The sequence below is a fragment of the Falco biarmicus genome, unplaced genomic scaffold (assembly GCF_023638135.1).
Source record: "Falco biarmicus isolate bFalBia1 unplaced genomic scaffold, bFalBia1.pri scaffold_359, whole genome shotgun sequence".
Lineage (NCBI taxonomy): Eukaryota > Metazoa > Chordata > Aves > Falconiformes > Falconidae > Falco > Falco biarmicus.
In genome coordinates, this window is record NW_026611913.1 from 35,206 (window position 1) to 52,765 (window position 17,560).

The window sequence follows — 17,560 nt, forward strand, 5'->3', positions numbered from 1 at the left end:
CTGACGCACGCTGTTAATACGGGCGTAAAAAAATACATCTGACATCCCCATACATGATTTCACACCTATATTTTATATATGTGGCTAGATATATTTAAATATAGGGATGTGACCCCACGGATATAGGGCGATCTTAATATATGGATATAAATGTGACGCATCATAGTTTTTTATCGCGTATTTTAACACAGCGATGGAAAACTAATGTGTAGTAGATTTATATCTCGGATCTTAACGTATAGATAGAAATCTAATATACAGTAGACAACTATCTTAATGTATAGATAGAAATCTAATATATAGTAGATTTATATCTTGTATCTTAATGTATAGATAGAAATCTAATATATAGTAGATTTATATCTCGTATCTTAATGTATAGATAGAAACCGAATATATAGTAGATTTAAATATCTTATCTTAATATATAGATATAAATCTAATATATAATAGATTTATATCTCGTATCTTAACGTATAGATAGAAATCGAACATAGATTTATATCACGTATCTTAATGTATAGATAGAAATCTAATATATAGTAGATTTATATCTCGTATCCTATATCTTAATGTATGGATATAAATCTAATATATAGTAGATTTATAGCTCGTATCTTAATGCATAGATAGAACTCGAACATATAGTAGATTTATATCACGTATCTGAATGTATAGATAGAAATCTAATATAGAGTAGATTTATATCTCGTATCCTATATCTTAATGTATGGATATAAATCTAATATATAGTAGATTTATATCTCGTATCTTGTATCTTAATATATAGATAGAAATCTAATGTATAGTAGATTTATATCTCATATCCTATATCTTAATATATAGGTAGGAATCTAATATATAGTAGATTTCAAATCTTAATATATCGGTATAAATCTGATATAGTAAAGATTTTTAACGTATATCTTACTATAGCGATGTAAATCTGATAGAGAATAGATCTTTAACTTATATCGATATAAATCTGATATAGATTTTTAACTTATATCTTATTATATCGATATAAATCTGATACAGATTTTTAACTTATATCTTATTATATCGATATAAATCTGATATAGAATTGATTTTTAACTTATATCTTACTATATCGATATAAATCTGATATAGAATAGATCTTTAACTTATATCGATATAAATCTGATATAGAATTGATTTTTAACTTATATCTTATTATATCGATATAAATCTGATATAGAATCGATTTTAACTTATATCGATATAAATCTGATATAGATTTTTAACTTATATCTTACTATATCGATGTAAATCTGATATAGAATCGATTTTAACTTATATCGATATAAATCTGATACAGATTTTTAACTTGTATCTTACTATATCGATGTAAATCTGATATAGAATTGATCTTTAACGTATATCGATATAAATCTGATACAGATTTTTAACTTATATCTTATTATATCGATATAAATCTGATATAGAATCGATTTTTAACGTATATCTTACTATATCGATATAAATCTGATACAGATTTTTAACTTATATCTTACTATATCGATATAAATCTGATATAGAATAGATCTTTAACTTATATCGATATAAATCTGATATAGAATTGATTTTTAACGTATATCTTACTATATCGATATAAATCTGATACAGATTTTTAACTTATATCTTATTATATCGATATAAATCTGATATAGAATCGATCTTTAACTTATAGCTTACTATGTCGACATAAATCCGCGACGGGTGTTTAACTTACGCCTTACCATATCGACACAAATCCGATATAGCGTAGCTTTTAACGTATATCTTGCCCTACGGATGTAAACCCGGTACCGAACAGATTTTTAATCGGTTCTGATTGATCGGCGCTATCAGATGTAATTGATGCTGGACCCGTAGGCGGCCGCTGCCCTATACATTCGATGCCTTCCAGCGCTACCCGGGATGTATATGGCAGCCCTATAGGCACCCATCCGACGGAATGATATCGATCGATCGATCGTCAATTATTACTCCCTATTAACACGTTAATTTAGATCTATAGGAGGCCTAACTGATCTATTAATAGCGGCGTCTTAATTAAATCCACCTATTAATTAATTAAACGCCTCGGTGCCCACAGGGAGGTACGGAATCCATACATTCTCCCGCCCTGCCAACGATGAATCGCCGATTAACCCAATCAATCGCCGATTAATCCAATTAATCGCCGATTAATCCAATTAATCGCCGATTAATCCAATTAATCCATCCATCGTAACCAATCAGATCGCCTCATTAAGCCGAGCGTAAGGGCCCCGCTCAGATAAACGGGATTAATTAATTAATTAATCGATCAATCAATTAATTAATTAATTAGTGCAGATAATTATCAGTTGGTACTGGTCCGGTACATGGTGTGGGGAAGCCGGGGCTGGTACCAGTTGGTACTGGTCCGGTACTGGTGTGGAACTGGTGTGGGGCAGCCGGGGCTGGTACCAGTTGGTACTGGTCCGGTACTGGTGTGGAACTGGTGTGGGGAAGCCGGGGCTGGTACCAGTTGGTACTGGTCCGGTACTGGTGTGGAACTGGTGTGGGGCAGCCGGGGCTGGTACCAGTTGGTACTGGTCCGGTACTGGTGTGGGGCAGCCAGGGCTGGTACCAGTTGGTACTGGTCCGGTACTGGTGTGGAACTGGTGTGGGGCAGCCGGGGCTGGTACCAGTTGGTACTGGTATGGGGTCAGCTGGTGCTAGTACCAGTTGATACTGGTCCCGTACTGGTCCCGTACTGGTTCTGCAGAAGCAGCTATGGGGCGGCTGTAGGTGCCCGTACTGGTCCCGTACTGGTCCCGTACTGGTCCCGTACTGGTTCTGCAGAAGCAGCTATGGGGCGGCTGTAGGTGCCCGTACTGGTCCCGTACTGGTCCCGTACTGGTCCCGTACTGGTTCTGCAGAAGCAGCTATGGGGCGGCTGTGGGTGCCCGTACTGGTCCCATACTGGTCCCATACTGGTCCCGTACTGGTTCTGCAGGGGCAGCTATGGGGCGGCTGTAGGTGCCCGTACTGGTCCCGTACTGGTCCCGTACTGGTCCCGTACTGGTTCTGCAGAAGCAGCTATGGGGCGGCTGTGGATGCCTGTACTGGTCCCATACTGGTCCCGTACTGGTCCCGTACTGGTCCTGCAGGGGCAGCTGTGGGGCAGCTGTGGGTGCCTGTACTGGTCCCATACTGGTCCCGTACTGGTCCCGTACTGGTTCTGCAGAAGCAGCTATGGGGCGGCTGTGGGTGCCCGTACTGGTCCCGTACTGGTCCCGTACTGGTCCCGTACTGGTTCTGCAGAAGCAGCTATGGGGCGGCTGTGGGTGCCTGTACTGGTCCCATACTGGTCCCGTACTGGTTCTGCAGAAGCAGCTATGGGGCGGCTGCGGGTGCCCATACTGGTCCCGTACTGGTCCCGTACTGGTCCCGTACTGGTCCTGCAGAAGCAGCTATGGGGCGGCTGTGGGTGCCCATACTGGTCCCATACTGGTCCCGTACTGGTCCCATACTGGTTCTGCAGAAGCAGCTATGGGGCGGCTGTGGGTGCCCATACTGGTCCCATACTGGTCCCGTACTGGTCCCGTACTGGTTCTACAGAAGCAGCTATGGGGCGGCTGTGGGTGCCCGTACTGGTCCCGTACTGGTCCCGTACTGGTCCCGTACTGGTTCTACAGAAGCAGCTATGGGGCGGCTGTGGGTGCCCATACTGGTCCCGTACTGGTCCCGTACTGGTCCCGTACTGGTTCTACAGAAGCAGCCATGGGGCGGCTGCGGGTGCCCATACTGGTCCCGTACTGGTCCCGTACTGGTTCTACAGAAGCAGCTATGGGGCGGCTGTGGGTGCCCGTACTGGTCCCGTACTGGTCCCGTACTGGTCCCGTACTGGTTCTGCAGAAGCAGCTATGGGGCGGCTGTAGGTGCCCGTACTGGTCCCGTACTGGTCCCGTACTGGTCCCGTACTGGTTCTGCAGAAGCAGCTATGGGGCGGCTGTGGGTGCCCGTACTGGTCCCGTACTGGTCCCGTACTGGTCCCGTACTGGTTCTGCAGAAGCAGCTATGGGGCGGCTGTGGGTGCCCGTACTGGTCCCGTACTGGTCCCGTACTGGTCCCGTACTGGTTCTGCAGAAGCAGCTATGGGGCGGCTGTGGGTGCCCGTACTGGTCCCGTACTGGTCCCGTACTGGTCCCGTACTGGTTCTGCAGAAGCAGCTATGGGGCGGCTGTGGGTGCCCATACTGGTCCCGTACTGGTCCCGTACTGGTCCCGTACTGGTTCTGCAGGGGCAGCTGTGGGGTGGCTGCGGGTGCCTGTACTGGTCCTGTACTGGTCCCGTACTGGTCCCGTACTGGTTCTGCAGAAGCAGCTATGGGGCGGCTGCGGGTGCCTGTACTGGTCCCATACTGGTCCCGTACTGGTCCCATACTGGTTCTGCAGAAGCAGCTATGGGGCGGCTGTGGGTGCCCGTACTGGTCCCGTACTGGTCCCGTACTGGTCCCGTACTGGTTCTACAGAAGCAGCTATGGGGCGGCTGCGGGTGCCCATACTGGTCCCGTACTGGTCCCGTACTGGTTCTACAGAAGCAGCTATGGGGCGGCTGTGGGTGCCCGTACTGGTCCCGTACTGGTCCCGTACTGGTCCCGTACTGGTTCTACAGAAGCAGCTATGGGGCGGCTGTGGGTGCCTGTACTGGTCCCGTACTGGTCCCGTACTGGTCCCGTACTGGTTCTACAGAAGCAGCTATGGGGCGGCTGTGGGTGCCACTACTGGTCCCATACTGGTCCCGTACTGGTCCCGTACTGGTTCTGCAGAAGCAGCTATGGGGCGGCTGCGGGTGCCCATGCTGGTCCCATACTGGTCCCGTACTGGTCCCATACTGGTTCTGCAGAAGCAGCTATGGGGCGGCTGTGGGTGCCCGTACTGGTCCCGTACTGGTCCCGTACTGGTCCTGCAGGGGCAGCTATGGGGCGGCTGTGGGTGCCCGTACTGGTCCCGTACTGGTCCCGTACTGGTCCCGTACTGGTCCTGCAGGGGCAGCTATGGGGCGGCTGTGGGTGCCCGTACTGGTCCCATACTGGTCCCGTACTGGTCCCGTACTGGTTCTGCAGAAGCAGCTATGGGGCGGCTGTGGGTGCCCGTACTGGTCCCGTACTGGTCCTGTACTGGTCCCGTACTGGTTCTGCAGAAGCAGCTATGGGGCGGCTGTGGGTGCCTGTACTGGTCCCATACTGGTCCCGTACTGGTCCCTTACTGGTCCGGTACTGGTACCAATCCTGCACTGGCAGCTGTGGGTGCCCGTACTGGTCCTGTACTGGTCCCATACTGGTCCCATACTGGTCCCGTACTGGTTCTGCAGGGGCAGCTGTGGGGCGGCTGCGGGTGCCTGTACTGGTCCTGTACTGGTCCCGTACTGGTCCCGTACTGGTTCTGCAGAAGCAGCTATGGGTCGGCTGTGGGTGCCTGTACTGGTCCCATACTGGTCCCGTACTGGTCCCGTACTGGTTCTACAGAAGCAGCTATGGGGCGGCTGTGGGTGCCTGTACTGGTCCCGTACTGGTCCTGTACTGGTTCTGCAGAAGCAGCTATGGGGCGGCTGTGGGTGCCCGTACTGGTCCCATACTGGTCCCGTACTGGTCCCGTACTGGTTCTGCAGAAGCAGCTATGGGGCGGCTGTGGGTGCCTGTACTGGTCCCATACTGGTCCCGTACTGGTCCCATACTGGTCCGGTACTGGTACCAATCCTGCACTGGCAGCTGTGGGTGCCCGTACTGGTCCTGTACTGGTCCCATACTGGTCCCGTACTGGTCCCGTACTGGTTCTGCAGGGGCAGCTGTGGGGCGGCTGTGGGTGCCCGTACTGGTCCTGTACTGGTCCCGTACTGGTTCTGCAGAAGCAGCTACGGGGCGGCTGTGGGTGCCCATACTGGTCCGGTACTGGTCCCGTACTGGTTCTGCAGAAGCAGCTATGGGGCGGCTGCGGGTGCCCATACTGGTCCCATACTGGTCCCATACTGGTCCCGTACTAGTCCTGTACTGGTTCTGCAGAAGCAGCTATGGGGCGGCTGCGGGTGCCTGTACTGGTCCCGTACTGGTCCCATACTGGTCCCGTACTGGTCCCGTACTGGTCCCATACTGGTTCTGCAGAAGCAGCTATGGGGCGGCTGTGGGTGCCCATACTGGTCCCGTACTGGTCCCGTACTGGTCCCGTACTGGTTCTGCAGAAGCAGCTATGGGGCGGCTGTGGGTGCCCATACTGGTCCCATACTGGTCCCATACTGGTCCCGTACTGGTCCCGTACTGGTTCTGCAGAAGCAGCCATGGGGCGGCTGCGGGTGCCCGTACTGGTCCCGTACTGGTCCCGTACTGGTTCTGCAGAAGCGGCTATGGGGCGGCTGCGGGTGCCTGTACTGGTCCCATACTGGTCCCGTACTGGTCCCATACTGGTCCGGTACTGGTTCTGCAGAAGCAGCTATGGGGCGGCTGTGGGTGCCTGTACTGGTCCCATACTGGTCCCATACTGGTCCCGTACTGGTCCTGTACTGGTTCTGCAGAAGCAGCTATGGGGCTGCTGTGGGTGCCCATACTGGTCCCGTACTGGTCCCGTACTGGTCCCGTACTGGTTCTGCAGAAGCGGCTATGGGGCGGCTGTGGGTGCCTGTACTGGTCCCGTACTGGTCCCGTACTGGTCCCATACTGGTCCGGTACTGGTCCCGTACTGGTTCTGCAGAAGCAGCTATGGGGCGGCTGTGGGTGCCCGTACTGGTCCCGTACTGGTCCCGTACTGGTCCCGTACTGGTTCTGCAGAAGCAGCTATGGGGCGGCTGTGGGTGCCCATACTGGTCCCGTACTGGTCCCGTACTGGTCCCGTACTGGTTCTGCAGAAGCAGCTATGGGGCGGCTGTGGGTGCCCGTACTGGTCCCGTACTGGTCCCGTACTGGTCCCGTACTGGTCCCGTACTGGTTCTGCAGAAGCAGCTATGGGGCGGCTGTGGGTGCCCATACTGGTCCCATACTGGTCCCGTACTGGTCTCGTACTGGTCCCGTACTGGTCCTGCAGGGGCAGCTATGGGGCGGCTGTGGGTGCCCATACTGGTCCCATACTGGTCCTGTACTGGTCCCGTACTGGTCCTGTACTGGTCCTGCAGGGGCAGCTATGGGGCGGCTGTGGGTGCCCGTACTGGTCCCGTACTGGTCCCGTACTGGTCCCGTACTGGTTCTGCAGGGGCAGCTATGGGGCGGCTGTGGGTGCCCATACTGGTCCCGTACTGGTCCCATACTGGTCCCGTACTGGTCCCGTACTGGTCCTGCAGGGGCAGCTGTGGGGCAGCTGTGTGTACTGGTCTGGTACTGGTGTGTACTGGTACCAGTACTGACTGGTGCTTACTGGTACCAGTACTGGAGGAACGGCTATGGGGCGGCTGTGGGTGCCGGTACTGGTACTGGTCCTTACTGGTCCATACTGGTCCATACTGGTCCTGCAGGGGCAGCTCTGTGGTGCTGGTACTGGCCCAGTAACGAGCAACTGGGAGGTCCAGCACTGGTCCCAGTGGGTTTTGCCCCAAAATCGCTGAGTTTTGCCCCAAAACCGGGGTCACTGCCCAGAAATGGTAAATTTTGCCCCAAAATCGCTGGATTTTGCCCCAAAATAGGGTCACTGCCCAGAAACGGTAAATTTTGCCCCAAAATCGCCGGATTTTGACCCAAAAGAGAGAGTCACTGCCCTGAAATGGTAAATTTTGCCCCAAAATCGGTGGATTTTGCCCCAAAATCGCTGGGTTTTGCCCCAAAATGGGGTCACTGCTCAGAAATGCTAAATTTTGCCCCAAAATTGCTGGGTTTTGCCCCAAAACGGGGTGACTGCCCAGAAATGCTAAATTTTGCCCCCAACCGGTTGTTGGGCTTTGCCCCAAAATCGCCGGGTTTTGCCCCAAAATGGGGTCACTGCCCTGAAATGCTAAATTTTGCTCCCAACCGGGTGGGCTTTGCCCCAAAATCGCCGGGTTTTGCCCCAAAATGGGGTCACTGCCCAGAAATGGTCTTTTTTGCCCTCAACTGGGTGGGCTTTGCCCCAAAAATCGCCGGGTTTTGCCCCAAAATGGGGTCACTGCCCAGAAATGCTAAATTTTGCCCCCAACCGGGTGGGCTTTGCCCCAAAATCGCTGGGTTTTGCCCCAAAACGGGGGTGACTGCCCAGAAATGCTAAATTTTGCCCCCAACCGGGTGGGCTTTGCCCCAAAATCGCCGGGTTTTGCCCCAAAATGGGGTCACTGCCCAGAAATGCTAAATTTTGCCCCCAACCGGGTGGGCTTTGCCCCAAAATCGCTGGGTTTTGCCCCAAAATGGGGTGACTGTGCCCAGAAATGGTATTTTTTGCCCCCAGCCGGGTAGGCTCTGCCCCAAAATCGCCGGGTTTTGCCCCAAAATGGGATCACTGCCCAGAAATTGCTAAATTTTGCCCCCAACCGGGTGGGCTTTGCCCCAAAATCGCCGGGTTTTGCCCCAAAATGGGGTCACTGCCCAGAAATGGTCTTTTTTGCCCCCAACCGGGTGAGGCTTTGCCCCAAAATCGCCGGGTTTTGCCCCAAAATGGGGGTCACTGCCCAGAAATGCTAAATTTTGCCCCCAACCGGGTGGGCTTTGCCCCAAAATCGCTGGGTTTTGCCCCAAACGGAGGTGACTGCCCAGAAATGCTAAATTTTGCCCCCAACCGGGTGGGCTTTGCCCCAAAATCGCCGGGTTTTGCCCCAAAATGGGGTCACTGCCCAGAAATGCTAAATTTTGCCCCCCAACCGGGTGGGCTTTGCCCCAAAAATCGCTGGGTTTTTGCCCCAAAATGGGGTGACTGCCCAGAAATGGTATTTTTTGCCCCCAGCCGGGTAGGCTCTGCCCCAAAATCGCCGGGTTTTGCCCCAAAATGGGATCACTGCCCAGAAATGCTAAATTTTGCCCCCAACCGGGTGGGCTTTGCCCCAAAATCGCCGGGTTTTGCCCCAAAATGGGGTCACTGCCCAGAAATGGTCTTTTTTGCCCCCAACCGGGTGGGCTTGGCCCCAAAATCGCCGGGTTTTGCCCCAAAATGGGGTCACTGCCCAGAAATGCTAAATTTTGCCCCCAACCGGGTGGGCTTTGCCCCAAAATCGCTGGGTTTTGCCCCAAAACGGAGGGTGACTGCCCAGAAAATGCTAAATTTTGCCCCCAACCGGGTGGGCTTTGCCCCAAAATCGCCGGGTTTTGCCCCAAAATGGGGTCAACTGCCTCAGAAAATGCTAAATTTTGCCCCCAACCTGGTGGGCTTTGCCCAAAATCGCTGGTTTTGCCCCAAAATGGGGGTGATCTGCCCAGAAATGGTATTTTTTGCCCCCAGCCGGGTAGGCTCTGCCCCCAGAAATCGCCGGGTTTTGCCCCAAAATGGGATCACTGCCCAGAAATGCTAAATTTTGCCCCCAACCGGGGTGGGCTTTGCCCCAAAATCGCCGGGTTTTGCCCCAAAATGGGGTCACTGCCCAGAAAATGGTCTTTTTTGCCCCCAACCGGGTGGGCTTTGCCCCAAAATCGCCGGGTTTTGCCCCAAAATGGGGTCACTGCCCCGAAATGGTCTTTTTTGCCCCCAACCGGGTGGGCTTTGCCCCAAAATCGCCGGGTTTTGCCCCAAAACGGGGTGACTGCCCAGAAATGGTATTTTTTGCCCCCAGCCGGGTAGGCTTTGCCCCCAAAATCGCCGGGTTTTGCCCCAAAATGGGGTGACTGCCCAGAAACGCTAAATTTTGCCCCCAAACCGCTGGGTTCTGCCCCCAAATCGCTGGGTTCTCCCCCAGCCGGGGGGGGGGGGGGAGGGGGGCGGGGGGGCTGAGCCCCTCTGTCGGGCCGCGCCCCCGCCCCCTGACGCCCCCTCCCCCCTCCCCCAGCGTCCCTCCATGGCGCCGGAGCTGTTCCCGCTGGTGTCGTGCGGGACCCCCGCCGCCCCCGGGCTGTACGCGGTGGGCTGCCTGGCCGTGGGCTTCCTGCCCCCCGAGCTGACCTGGAGCTGGAGCGACTCGGCCAACCGCAGCGTGGGGGAGGGGGCGGCCGCCTTCCCCCCCACCCCGGCCGGGGGTCTCTACACCGCCAGCAGCCGCCTCAGCCTCAGCCTCCCCCTGGAGCAGGGCAAGGCCAGCAGCCCTTCAGCTGCGCGGCCGCCCACCCCCCGCGCACGCGCCGGCGGGACGTCTCCAACCCCGGTGAGTCACCCCCACCCCCCACGCCACCCCCACAGGGCCGCCCCCGAGCATCCCGGTCCTGCAGCCCGCCCCGCATCCCACCCCGAGCATCCCGGTCCTGCAGCCCGCCCCGAGCATCCCGGTCCTGCATCCCGCCCCGCATCCCACCCCGAGCATCCCGGTCCTGCATCCCCGCCCGCATCCCACCCCGAGCATCCCTGTCCTGCATCCCGCCCTGAGCATCCCTGTCCTGCATCCCGCCCTGCATCCCGCCCCGAGCATCCCGGTCCTGCATCCCGCCCCGAGCATCCCGGTCCTGCATCCCGCCCCGCATCCCACCCCGAGCATCCGCGGTCCTGCAGCCCGCCCCGAGCATCCCGGTCCTGCATCCTGCCCCGCATCCCACCCCGAGCATCCTTTGTCCTGCATCCCGCCCCGCATCCCACCCCGAGCATCCCGGTCCTGCAGCCCGCCCCGAGCATCCCGGTCCTGCATCCCGCCCTGCATCCCGCCCCGAGCATCCCGGTCCTGCAGCCCGCCCCGAGCATCCCGGTCCTGCATCCCGCCCTGCATCCCGCCCCGAGCATCCCGGTCCTGCAGCCCGCCCCGAGCATCCCGGTCCTGCAGCCCGCCCCCGCATCCCACCCCGAGCATCCCGGGTCCTGCATCCCGCCCCGCATCCCACCCCGAGCATCCCTGAGTCCTGCATCCCGCCCTGCAGCCCGCCCCGAGCATCCCTGTCCTGCATCCCGCCCCGAGCATCCCTGTCCTGCATCCCGCCCCGAGCATCCCGGTCCTGCATCCCGCCCCAAGCATCCCTGTCCTGCATCCCGCCCCGCAGCCCACCCTGAGCATCCCACCCCGAGCATCCCGGTCCTGCACCCCGCCCCGCAGCCCACCCTGAGCATCCCACCCCGAGCATCCGGTCCTGCACCCCCGCCCCGCAGGCCCACCCTGAGCATCCCACCCGAGCATCCCGGTCCTGCATCCCGCCCCGAGCATCCTTGTCCTGCATCCCGCCCCGCATCCCACCCCGAGCATCCCGGTCCTGCATCCCGCCCCGAGCATCCTTGTCCTGCATCCCGCCCGGCATCCCACCCCGAGCATCCCGGTCCTGCAGCCCGCCCTGAGCATCCCTGTCCTGCAGCCCACCCCGAGCATCCCACCCCGAGCATCCTTGTCCTGCATCCCACCCTGAGCATCCTTGTCCTGCATCCCACCCCGAGCATCCCGGTCCTGCATCCCACCCTGAGCATCCTTGTCCTGCATCCCACCCTGAGCATCCCTGTCCTGCATCCCACCCTGAGCATCCCGGTCCTGCAGCCACCCCGAGCATCCTTGTCCTGCATCCCGCCCCGCATCCACCCCGAGCATCCTCGTCCTGCATCCCGCCCCGCATCCCACCCCGAGCATCCTTGTCCTGCATCCCACTCTGAGCATCCCTGTCCTGCATCCCACCCTGAGCATCCCGGTCCTGCATCCCACCCCGAGCATCACGGTCCTGCATCCCACCCTGAGCATCCCGGTCCTGCAGCCCACCCCGAGCATCCTTGTCCTGCATCCTGCCCCGCATCCCACCCTGAGCATCCTTGTCCTGCATCCCGCCCCGCATCCCCACCCCGAGCATCCTTGTCCTGCATCCCACCCCGCATCCCACTCTGAGCATCCTTGTCCTGCATCCCGCCCCGAGCATCCCACCCTGAGCATCCCCGTCCCGCATCCCACCCTGAGCATCCCACCCTGAGCATCACGGTCCTGCATCCCTCCCTGAGCATCCTTGTCCTGCATCCCACCCTGAGCATCCCACCCTGAGCATCCCGGTCCCGCATCCCACCCTGCATCCCGCCCTGAGCATCCACCCTGAGCATCCCGGTCCTGCATCCCACCCCTGCATCCCGCCCTGAGCATCCCACCCTGAGCATCCCGGTCCTGCATCCCACCCCTGCATCCCGCCCTGAGCATCCCACCCTGAGCATCCCGGTCCCGCATCCCACCCTGCATCCCGCCCTGAGCATCCCACCCTGAGCATCCCGGTCCTGCATCCCACCCCTGCATCCCGCCCCGCATCTTCTCCTGCATCCCACCCCTGCATCCTTCCCCTGAGCATCCCGGTCCTGCACCCCACCACGGCTAACACCCCAGCACTCGCGCACCCCTCCCCCTCCCCCCACCCCCACCTCGGAGGTCTCCACCCGCTCACACCCCCCCCCCCCCCCCCCCCCCCGTGTCCCCTCCCCCCGCAGGTCCCTCGGCCCACGTGACCCCCGTCGTCACGCTCCACCCCGCGTCCCGCGAGGACTTCGAGGGCCCCTACCGCAACTCCAGCCTCCTCTGCCAGATCCGCGGCCCCCGGCAGCCCCCCGCCGCCATCCGCTGGCTGAAGAACGGACCCCCCCTCCGCGAGGGGGGTGACCACCGAGACCTCGGTGGCCGACGGCAGAGCCGCCTACGTCACCGACAGCCGGGTGGTTGTCACCGAAGCCGAGTGGGACGCCGGCGCCGTCTACACGTGCCAGGTGGAGGAGGAGATGAGGAACACCAGCAAAGCGCTGGAGTGCGGCTGTAAGCCAAGGGGTCCCGCCGTGGGGGGGGGGGTGGGTGGGGGAGGGCTCCTGGTGGGGCGACCCAACCGGCCCCACTAAACCCAACTAACCCACCCCAACTAACTCCCAACTAACCCAAGCCCTCCTAAGCAAGCCCAACTAACCCAAACCGACCTAACCAACCCCAACCCACCCGCCCACCGACCCAGCTAACCAACTAATTGACCCAACTAACCAGCCCAACCCTACCAACCCACCCACCCAACCAACCCACCCAACCCAACTGACCCACCCAACCCAACTGAACACCCAACCGACCCCACCCAACCCAACCAACCCAACTGACCAAACCCAAACCAACCACCGCAACCACCCAACTGACCCACCCAACCGACCCACCCAACCCAACCGACCCACCCAACCGTCCCCACCCAACCCAACTGACCACCCAACCGACCCACCCATATCAACCCACCCAACCCAACCAACCACCCAACTGACCCACCCAACCCAACCGACCACCCAACCGTCCCACCCAACCCAACTGACCACCCAACCGACCCACCCAACCCACCCAACCCAACTGACCACCCAACCCAACCGACCCACCCAACCGTCCCACCCAACCCAACTGACCACCCAATCAACCCACCCAACCCAACTGACCACCCAACTGACCCACCCAACCCACCCAACCCAACTGACCACCCAACCCAACCGACCACCCAACTCAACCCACCCAACCCAACTGACCACCCACCGACCCACCCAACTCAACCGACCCACCCAACCCAACTGACCACCCAACCGACCCACCCAACCCAACCAACCCAACTGACCAACCCAAACCAACCACCCACCTGACCCACCCAACCCAACCGACCCACCCAACCGACCCACCCAACCCAACTGACCACCCAACCCAACCGACCACCCAACCGACCCACCCAACCCAACCGACCCACCCAACCAACCCACCCAACCCAACCGACCACCCAACCAACCCACCCAACCCAACCGACCACCCAACCGTCCCACCCAACCCAACTGACCACCCAACCGACCCACCCAACCCAACCGACCCACCCAACCCAACTGACCACCCAACCCACCCAACCGACCCCCCCTCTGCTGTCCATATTCCAGATGACCGCCCCATCGGCGGCTGGGGAGATCGTGGTGCGCGTCGTCCCTCCCCTCTTCGCCGACATCTTCCAGGAGAAGGTGGCCAAGCTGACCTGCGTGGTGGACGAACCTGCCCAGCGCTGACGGCTTGGTCATCTCCTGGTGGAAGGAGAATGGCCAGGAGCTGGAGACGCGCACCCTGCCCCCGCTCCTGCAACCCAACGCGCTCTTCGGCGCCCGCGGCGTCGCCAGCGTCTGTGCCGACGACTGGGACAAGGGGGAGGTCTACACCTGCAGGGTCACCCACTCCTGAGCTGGTGTTCCCCGCCGAGGCCAAGCTCCAGAAGGTCACCGGTAGGTCCCAGGCCGGGCGAGGGGGTGGGGGGAGGGGCAGCGGGTGCATCGCCCTTTTATTAATAATTTTTTTGGGGGGGGGGGGGGCGAAAAAGCGGGGTTTTCAGGCGATTTGCGGGGGCGATGGGGTGCAGCTGGGTGGCCCCAGTTTTGCAAAACTGGAGAAAATGATGCAGTTGCCCCAATTTTTTTGGCAAATTCTGGAAGCCACGACCCAATTGCCCCGATGTTTTTTGCAAATTCTGGAGAAAATTGGCACAGTTGCCCCAATTTTTTTTTTTTTTTTTTTTCAAAACTGGGAGAAAATGATGCGATTTCCCCGTTTATTTTGCAAAATCTGGGGGGCAAGATGATCAAATTTCTCATTTATTTTGCAAAATCTGGGGGGAAAGATGAAATTTCTCCATTTATTTTGCAAAATCTGGCGAAAACGAAGCAACTTCTCCATTTATTTTGCAAAATCTGGGGTGAAAGCTGAGAATTTCTCCATTTATTTTGCAAAATCTGGCGGAAAACGAAGCAATTTCCTCCATTTTATTTTGCAAAATCTGGGGGGAAAGCTGAAATTTCTCCATTTATTTTGCAAAATCTGGCGAAAACGAAGCAACTTCTCCATTTATTTTGCAAAAATCTGGGGGGAAAAGCTGAAATTTTCTCCATTTATTTTGCAAAATCTGGCGAAAACGAAGCAATTTCTCCATTTATTTTGCAAAATCTGGGGGGAAAGCTGAAATTTTCTCCATTTATTTGCAAAACCTGGAGAAAACGAAGCAATTTCTCCATTTATTTTGCAAAATCTGGGGGGAAAGCTGAAATTTCTCCATTTAATTTGCAAAATCTGGCGAGAAGAACGAAGCAATTTTCTCCATTTATCTTTGCTCAAATCTGGAGAAAACGAAGCAATTTCTCCATTTATTTTGCAAAATAAGGGGGAAAGATGCAATTCCTCAATTTATTTTGCAAAATCTGGGGGAAACAATGCAGTTTCTCCATTTATTTTGCAAATTCTGGAGAAAACGATGCCAGATTGCCCCATATTTTTTTTTTTTTCAAAATCTGCAGAAAACGGTGCAATTGCCCAATTTTTTTTTGCTAATTCTGGAGAAAATGACACAATTGCCCCATTTATTTTGCAAAAAGCTGGGGGAAACAACGCAATTTCTCCATTTATTTTGCAAATTCTGGAGAAGATCATGCAATTCACCCATTTTTTTGTGAACTCTGCAGAAAACGGTGCAATTGCCCACCCCCCCCTTTTTTTTATTTTTTTCAAAATCTGCGGAAATCGATGCAATTGCCCCATTTTTTTGCAGAATCTGCAGAAAACGGTGCAATTGCTCCATTTTTTTTCTTTTTTGCAAAATCTGTGGAAAACGGTGCTATTGCCCCATTCTTTTGCAAAATCTGCCAAAACCGACGCAATTGCCCCCCATTTTTTTTTTTTTTTTTTTTTTTATTTTTTTTTTTTTTTTGCAAAAACCTGCAGAAAAACGACTCAATTGCCCCCGGTTTTTTTTGCAAAATCTAGGGAAAACGACTCAATTGCCCCGGTTTTTTTTTGCAAAATCTAGGGAAAACACCATGCAAATTGCCCAATTTTTTTATTTAATTTTTTTTTTTTTTGCAAAACCTGCGGAAAAACGACTCAATTTGCCCCGGTTTTTTTTTTGCAAAATCTGGGGAAAACCATGCAATTGCCCCATTTTTTATTTTATTTTATTTTTTTGCAAAACCTGCGGAAAACGGCTCAATTGCCCCGTTTTTTGGGGTTTTTTTGTTTTGGGTTTTTTTTTTTTTTGCAAAATCTAGGGAAAACGATGCCATCGCCCCCTTTACTTTGCAACCCCCCCCGGCAGGGCGATGCCCCTGCCCCCTCCCCTCGGCCACCCCGAGCCTCGCCCACCTCACTAACCCCCCTCTCCCCCCCTCCCCCCCCCCCCCCCCCCGCAGATGGCACCGCCAAAGCCCCCTCCATCTACGTCTTCCCCCCGACCTCGGACCAGCTCTCGTCCCACGAAGCGGCCACCATCACCTGCCTGGTGCAGGGCTTCAACCCCCCTCCGACCTCTTCGTCCGCTGGCTGCGCGACGGCGAGCCCCTGCCCCCCGCCGCCTACGTCACCCTGCCCCCCCACCCCCCAGCCGGGGACACCCCCGTCCTTCCTCACCTACAGCGCCCTGAGGGTCACCGGGGCCGACTGGGGGTCCGGCAGCGTCTTCACCTGCCTGGTGGGCCACGAGCGCATCCCGCTGCAGGTGGCCCCAACGCTTCGGTGGACCGAACCTCCGGTAAAGCCACCGCCGTCAACGTCTCGCTCGTGCTGGCCGACGCGGCCTGCCGCCTGCTACTGACCCTTCGCCCACACCCCCCCCCCCCATCCCACCGCTTTACGTCCCCCCGGGTGGGTCGTGGATGGATGGGGAGGTGCCCCTCCCCCAGCCAACAGGCAGTGCCGGGGGGGGAGAGGGGGGGGAACGACCCCCCCCAAATGCAAGGAAATCCACACAAAAAAAAAATAATCATCCAACACACCCCCTCCCCCCCAAGGAATCCATAAAACAAACCCCAAAACCATGAGAAAACCCCAAGAAAATAGGAGAAAATCCATAAAACCACCAAGAAAATCTGAGGAAACCCCGAGAAAATCCAAAAAGAACCCCCAAGAAAATCTGAGAAAATCCATAAAACCCCAAGAAAATCCGAGAAAAATCCATAATACCCCAAGAAAATCTGAGAAAACCCCAAGAAAATTCGAGAAAATCCAAAAAACCCCCAAGAAAATCTGAGAAAACCCCAAGAAAATCCGAGAAAAATCCAAAAAACCCCAAGAAAATCCGAGAAAACCCCAAGAAAATCTGAGAAAATCCAAAAAAAAATCAAAGAAAATCTGAGAAAACCCCAAGAAAATCTGAGAAAATCCAAAAAACCCCCCAAGAAAATCTGAGAAAATCCAAAAAAAACCCCAAGAAAATCCGAGAAAACCCCAAGAAAATCTGAGAAAATCAAAAAAAAATCAAGAAAATCTGAGAAAACCCCAAGAAAAATTCGAGAAGAATCCATAAAACCCCAAGAAAATCTGAGAAAATCCAAAACAACCTCCAAGAAAGTCCAAGAAAATCCATAAAAACCCCAGGAAAATAAAAAAAAAAAACCAAGAAAATCTGAGAAAATCCAAGAAAACCCAAGAAAATAAAAAAAAATTCATAAAACCCCCAAGAAAATCTGAGAAAATCCCGAAACCCCAAGAAAATAATAAAAAAAAAAAAAACCAGAAAACCCGAGAGAAATCTGAGAAAACCCAAGAAACTCCCCCCAAAAATTTTAAAAAACCA

At 55.0% G+C, this 17,560-nt stretch overlaps 1 gene segment (V, D, J or C); it reads left to right on the forward strand.

The window, feature by feature from the left end:
* Positions 1 to 9,902: 9,902 nt before the first annotated feature.
* LOC130143504 (Ig mu chain C region-like) lies at positions 9,903 to 16,785 on the forward strand. The segment is given in 5 exon segments: positions 9,903 to 10,227; positions 12,450 to 12,788; positions 13,923 to 14,228; positions 16,179 to 16,652; positions 16,776 to 16,785. Coding segments are annotated over 5 exon segments (1,432 nt in total).
* The last annotated feature ends 775 nt before the right edge of the window (positions 16,786 to 17,560 follow it).